At 34.9% G+C, this 7,190-nt stretch overlaps 1 protein-coding gene across 1 annotated transcript in view; it reads right to left on the minus strand.

Annotated features, from left to right (window-relative positions):
• The window catches only part of LOC133173961 (uncharacterized), a 67,248-nt gene extending 60,360 nt beyond the window's left edge, over positions 1-6,888 (minus strand). The window contains exons 1-3 of the mRNA XM_061309022.1: positions 6,885-6,888; positions 6,508-6,615; positions 2,065-2,175 (exon numbers count right to left, since the gene is read on the minus strand). Coding sequence (XP_061165006.1) covers positions 2,065-2,175; positions 6,508-6,615; positions 6,885-6,888 — 223 coding nt within the window. The remainder of the gene's footprint in view (positions 1-2,064; positions 2,176-6,507; positions 6,616-6,884) is intronic.
• Positions 6,889-7,190: the final 302 nt, after the last annotated feature.

Below are 7,190 nucleotides of genomic sequence, written 5' to 3' on the forward strand. Positions count from 1 at the left end.
TATTATAGAGAAAAAATTATATGGTGAGGAATTATTAGAAAAAAGATGGTCAAATTGGAAATGTCTTTTTCAAGTATGTTTAGCAAAGGAGTTTTATTTTACTAATGCTATAAAATTATCGTAAACTTACGTAATACTGATATTTGTTTCATCCCTCTTCCACGTGTATTTGTCTGTACGTGAGTGTGTGTCTGTATGTGAGTTTGTGTCTGTATGTGTATTTAAGTATTTGCTTCTGAATATAAATGTAACTTGTTTGTTTCTGTAAATAAATTAAAAACAAAACAAAACAAAACAAAACTGTACAACCTATCACTTCTATTTGAAGCCTCTAAGTATCCTGTATATTTAGATAAACCCTTGAAATTCCAAAGGTAGGTCATCATGACCTACATTTTAGATGAAACACTCTGAGAACCCAAGATGATTCTAAGCCAATTAGTACCTGAGAGTTGGTCATGGTGACCTACTTATCACTTGTTATTCTCCGAGGACCCAAGATGCATCAACTAAGTTTGATGATTCTAAGCCTATTAATACCTAAAATATTTTTAAAATTATAACCATAAAATTTCAAAAGTAGGTCACAGTGACCTACTTTTCAGATGAAATAGTTTGAGGACCCAAGATGCATCAACTGACAAAGTTTGATGATTCTAAGCCAATTAGTTCCTGAAATACTTAATTAAAGCCATAAATTTTCAAAAGTAGGTCACAGTGACCTACTTTTCAGTCGAACTACTCCGAAGACCCAAGATGCATCAACTTACAAAGTCTGATGATTCTTAGCCAATTAGTACCCAAAGTATTTAATTATAGTCATATAAATTGAAAAGTAGGTCACGGTAACCTACTTTTCAGTCAACCTACTAAGGGGACCCAAGATATATCAACTGACAAATTTTGATGATTCTAAGCCTAATAGTACCCAAAAATATTAAATACAGCCATAAAATTTCAAAAGTAGGTCAGGGTGACCTACTTTTCAGTTGTACTCCAAGGACCCATGATGCATCAACTGACAAAGTCTGATGATTCTAAGCAAATTAGTTCCTGAAATATTTAATTAAAGCCATAAATTTTCAAAAGTAGGTGACGGTGACCTACTTTTCAGTCGACCTACTCCAAAGACCCAAGATGCATCAACTGATAAAGTTTGATAATTCTAAGCCAATTAGTACCTGAAATATTTAATTACAGTCATATAAACTGAAAAATAAGGTCAAGGTGACCTACTTTTCAGTAGACATTTATTGAGGACCCAAGATGCATCAACTTACAGTTTTAAGTTTTATGATCATAGGCCTTAATATGTCCAAATTATGCCTCTAAAATGCTTCGAAATTGAATGCCTGTTAAGTTCAAAAAGTAGGTCACTGTGACTTACTTTTTAATAATTGTTTTATGGCCCCAAGATGCATCATCTTACAAGATTTAATGATTCTAAACCTCTCTGTATTCGAATTTATGACCTTAATTGTTTTGAAAAAGATTGTTTGTTTGTTGTTTAACATCCCACTAGTGAATTTTTCTCTTATATGGAGATGCTATTACTTGCCTTAGAAGTGCTGCAAATTTAGACCTATATTCAGCACTCAGAGCCATAGAGCAGTTAGGGATCTTTTTCATGCCAGCACCTACTGTGACACAGGACATCGGTTTATAAGTCTCATCCCAAAGACAAATCTCCATGTCACGCAGTGGGATTTGAACAAACGACCTAAGGATTAACTCCTTACTTCGCGACTCAAGAGCAAAAGTTCTAACCACTTTGCCATGCAGGAGACGTCTCTAAGAAGAAATTTTAAATTTTGAGATCATAATTTAACAATTTCTTAATTATTTTGCCTTTAAAGAGGGTAAAGCCCTTTATTTGAACAAAATCAATCTCCTTGACACAAGAATACTATGTGAAAAATTTGAATTATAATAGCTTAAAGTACCTATAAAGATTTTTTTGATAACAGATGTTGTATAGACAATTACATATACAGGTATTGTAACAGACAGACTACCAATGCAGTAAGTCTTCTGCTCTTTAACAGACACATTTTAAATACGTACAATTTAAGCAATTTTCTTCTCCTTCTCGTAAGCCAAGTCCTAAACCAAGTCCAATTCCTATTGCCACCACACTGAAGATTACAATAATTACAATCTTCACAGTAGAAAAACCTAAAAATGAGAAGAAATACATATATAATCACTGATTTTCATGGGGTCAAATTTTTTGCAATTTGAAGAAAAAGGCCCATAAGCCACAATGCTCACCAGAGGCTACTTTGCCATCTTCTCACAAGATTTTTTGAGCTAGGTTTATGTCCATAGGACATGAATGCCCCATCCAAGGTTCATTAGTAATGCAACATGAAAATTTGTATATGAAGTTTGATGAAAATATCTTGAATAGTTTCTTTAAAACAGTATTTTATAGACAATAAATAATAAAGTCAAAGCTCATAGGGAGGATCAAGGTAAAAAAACAAGAGGCCCAAGGGCCTTAACGGTCACCTGAGTACAATACAACAATTTAGAGGATCCATAAACTGAAAAATGAAGCTTTGTTGCCCAAAAGCAAGAAAAATAGTATGATTAGCATCAACAAAATAATTGGTCTAGTATCTATCTGCCTATCTGACTTTCCAAGTCATTAAATCTATGAAAGTACTTTTTCATTATACAATAAATTATCTTGCATAATTCTCTTATTCTATTAAGCTTTCAAATACATTATTTGCATTGATTAATTATCAAAGGTGAATGGCAAAGGGGAATAACTTTGCTCAGCAGAATACAAGTTAATAGAGCCCTGGCCAGGACTAGAACACTTGACTAAATGGTCCAGGTGTTCAAAATTCTGGTAAAAATACCCTTGCATATTAAAACTTTTACTCTGTTTGCCTTGAACATCCCCAGAAGCATAGAAGATTTTCAAAGAAATGCATTTTCACCACATTACTAAATAAATAAAGCCCCATCCTTACCCAGAACATCTGACCCATTGGCCACGAACTCACAATTCTGAAAGAAGCACCCTTTCTCATTATAACTATACACTTGTTTCTTTACTTTATAACCAGTAGTAGAAAAAATATTTTGAAAGAAATTATGGATTTTCACTATATATAAATCAATAGAGCTCTTCCCCCCTCACCAGAACCCCTGACCCAGAGGCCATTAAATTCATAATTTCTGAGGCAGCCATGCTCATCATAACTATGTACTTAGTTTATTTAATATCCAGGAGCAGAGAAGATTTTCAAAGAATTAATGCAATTTTACTATATAATCAATGGAGCCCATCCCTAACACCAGAACCCCTGACCCAAGGGCCATGAAACAATTTCTGAAAAGGCAGTCATGCTCACCATAACTATGTTCTTAGTTAGTTTATTTAATACCCAGGAGCAGAGAAAAAGATTTTCAAAGAATTAATGCCTTTTCACTATATAATCAATAGAGCCCCGCCCTAACAGCAGAACCCCTGACCTTGGGGCCATGAAATTCATAATTTCAGAAGAGGCACTCTTGCTCATCATAACTATGTACTAACTTAGTTCATTTTAATATCCAGGAGCAGAGAAGAAGATTTTCAAAGAATTAATAACATTTTCACTATATAATCAATAGAGCCCCGCCCTAACACCAGAACCCCTGACCCTGGGGCCATGAAATTCATAATTTCAGAAGAGGCACTCTTGCTCATCATAACTATGTACTAACTTAGTTCATTTTAATATCCAGGAGCAGAGAAGAAGATTTTCAAAGAATTAATAACATTTTCACTATATAATCAATAGAGCCCCGCCCTAACACCAGAACCCCTGATCCTGGGGCCATGAAATTCACAATTTTGGAAGAGGCACTCTTGCTCATCATAACTATGTACTAAGTTACTTTATTTAATACCCAGGAGCAGAGAAGAAGATTTTCAAAGAATTAATGCATCTTCACTATATAATCAATAGAGCCCCGCCCTAACACCAGAACCCCTGATCCTGGGGTCATGAAATTCACAATTTTGGAAGAGGCACTCTTGCTCATCATAACTAAGTACTAAATTAGTTCATTTAATAACCAGGAGCAGATAAGAAGATTTTCAAAGAATTAATGCATTTTAACAATATAATCAATAGAGCCCCACCCTAACACCAGAACCCCTGACCCTGGGGCCATGAAATTCACAATTTTGGAAGAGGCACTCTTGCTCATCATAACTAAGTACTAAGTTACTTTATTTAATACCCAGGAGCAGAGAAGAAGATTTTCAAAGAATTAATACATTTTCACTATATAATCAATAGAGCCATGCCATAACACCAGAACCCCTGACCCAGGGGCCATGAAATTCACAATTTTAAAAGAGGCACTCTTGCTCATCATAACTACATACTTAGTTAATTTATTTAATACCCAGGAGCAGAGAAGAAGATTTTCAAATAATTAATGCATTTTCTCCATATAATCAATAGAGCCCCGCCCTAACACCAGAACCCCTGACCCTGGGGCCATGAATTTCACAATTTTGAAAGAGGCACTCTTGTTCTTTATAACTATGTACTTAGTTACTTTAATACCCAGGAGCAGAGAAGAAGATTTTCAAAGAAATAATGCACTTTCACTATATGATCTATATAGCCCCACCCCAGCACCAGAATCCCTGACCCTGGGACCATGAAATTCACAAATTTGGAAGAGGCACTCTTGCTCATCATAACTATGTACTAAATTAGTTCATTTAATACCCAGGAGCAGATAAGAAGATTTTCAAAGAATTAATGCATTTTAACTATATAATCAATAAAGCCCTGCCGTAACACCAGAACCCCTGACCCTGGGGCCATGAAATTCACAATTTTGGAAGAGGCACTCTTGCTCATCATAACTATGTACTAAGTTACTTTATTTAATACCCAGGAGCAGAGAAAAAGATTTTCAAAGAATTAATACATTTTCACTATATAATCAATAGAGCCCCGCCCTAACACCAGAACCCCTGACCCAGGGGCCATGAAATTCACAATTTTGAAAGAGGCACTCTTGCTCATCATAACTATATACTTAGTTAATTTATTTAATACCCAGGAGCAGAGAAGAAGATTTTCAAAGAATTAATGCATTTTCTCTATATAATCAATAGAGCCCCGCCCTAACACCAGAACCCCTGACCCTGGGGCCATGAATTTCACAATTTTGAAAGAGGCACTCTTGTTCTTCATAACTATGTACTTAGTTACTTTATTTAATACCCAGGAGCAGAGAAAAAGATTTTCAAAGAAATAATGTACTTTCACTATATGATCTATATAGCCCCACCCTAGCACCAGAACCCCTGACCCTGGGGCCATGAATTTCACAATTTTGGTAGAGGACTCAATGCTTATTACAATGATGCCAACAGTTTGACTGCTTGATGTCCAGGAGTAAAGAAGAAGATTTTTAAAGATTGCATTATTTTTGGTGGTTTTAGCTCCACCCCTCAGGCCCCAGGGGGGCAGGGACCATGGAATTCAAAATTTTTGTTCCCCTTCACCCATAGATGCTATATGCCAAATTTGGTTGAAATTGGTTAAGTGGTTTTAGAGAAGAAGCTAAAAATGTTCAAATGTTAACACACGACGCACACCGCACGACGCACGCCGACGGACGAGAACGGATAGCAATAGGTCACCTGAGTGACTCTGGTGACCTAAAAATGGAAATAGTTAATAAATTATGTATCAGTTTAAATATAAATATCTAGAATAGTTTCTCTGAAAATGGGCAAAATACAAATTTAAATGCAAGGTCAAGGTCAAAGGAAAGTTCAGGGTCAAATGCTTTTGATGCAGTCAGTGTAACTGCTCTCACTTATATAAATTTAAGTATGATAAAGATATCTTGTAATTAATAGTTTCTTTGAAACTGACCAAAACGCAAAGTGTGACAGAAGGATAGAAAGTCGGAAAACAGACAAGACAAACATTATATGTCTTGGCCATATTTATGGTGGAGTATAAAATTTCATTTTTATTCACATATAGCTTTACTTTATTCTAGTGAGGCAAAACCTTAGTTAGGGGTAAGGGGAGGAGGGGGGAGCCCAGGTGGGAGTTTAAAATGGGGAGCAGAGTGTTTAAAAAATTGAAGTTACAGAATTGTTGGGACATTTTTTTTTTACAACAGTATACCTCTACCATGCCATGACTATGCATTAAAAATAATAACTGTTACATGTATTTTCAAACAGTTTAAAGGACAAATATGAAATTATTTATAAACTCTTTTCATTCTTTCTTAAAACTTACAAATTGTTATAGAAGTAGAACAAATGAAAACTTATGATTTACAATTTAAAAATTAAAGTTTACATGTATATGTACATTGTAAGAATTACAGAGTAGGGCTTTGAACCTGTTCGCTCACCACATATAGAAACACACATACTAGATGCTGATAAATATACAACTTTATTTAAATTGAGCTCAACACACAGTCCACTTCCTGAGTCAAGTGTTTTTACCTTACCTCCAATTCTTTTGGGGACTTCCTTCCACATGAGGATGCAGATGATAACAGATGAAACTACAACAATCAAAATGGGGCAAAAACCACACTCGAAGGCACCTGTACATGCTGAAAAGATAAAAATATTTTTGTACATATCATTACAGTGTTGAGTTAGCCAGCAACAGAAGGATGATCACTTATTACTTTTTCTTCAGTGAATGCAAACATCACCCAGGCTTGACAACATACATCACTTGCAGACAGATGTTGAATGACTGACAAATATTAGGGTCTTGGAATTTTGTAGCAGTTGGAACTGGAGGTGTTCTCTACCAACCATGACAATGATGGTTACAACCCCATGACAAGATTAGGTTATTCATCCTGCCATTTACCCATTCCAATAATCAATAATTCTATTTTTTTGTAATCTCACTTTCATGCTTCAAGCACTGCCTCAAAATCTGCTTGGCAATGTAGTGGCACCTGACCTTTTTCAATGTTGATATGAAATATTTTATATTATAAGGGTTGTTCGAAAAGTTCGTTGACATTATCAATCTTTGTTACATAATAATCAAGAAATTAAAAATCAGCACATTATCATATGTAAAAATATTTATTTTGTTGATGTGTGAAATTTTATTCCATTTGATTTAATGGAACTCATGTTTCTGGATTTTAAAATTAACGTTTTTGTT

This window comes from Saccostrea echinata, unplaced genomic scaffold (genome assembly GCF_033153115.1).
Source record: "Saccostrea echinata isolate AGI-Se365-2 ecotype Australia unplaced genomic scaffold, CSIRO_AGI_Sech_v1 ptg000056l, whole genome shotgun sequence".
Lineage (NCBI taxonomy): Eukaryota > Metazoa > Mollusca > Bivalvia > Ostreida > Ostreidae > Saccostrea > Saccostrea echinata.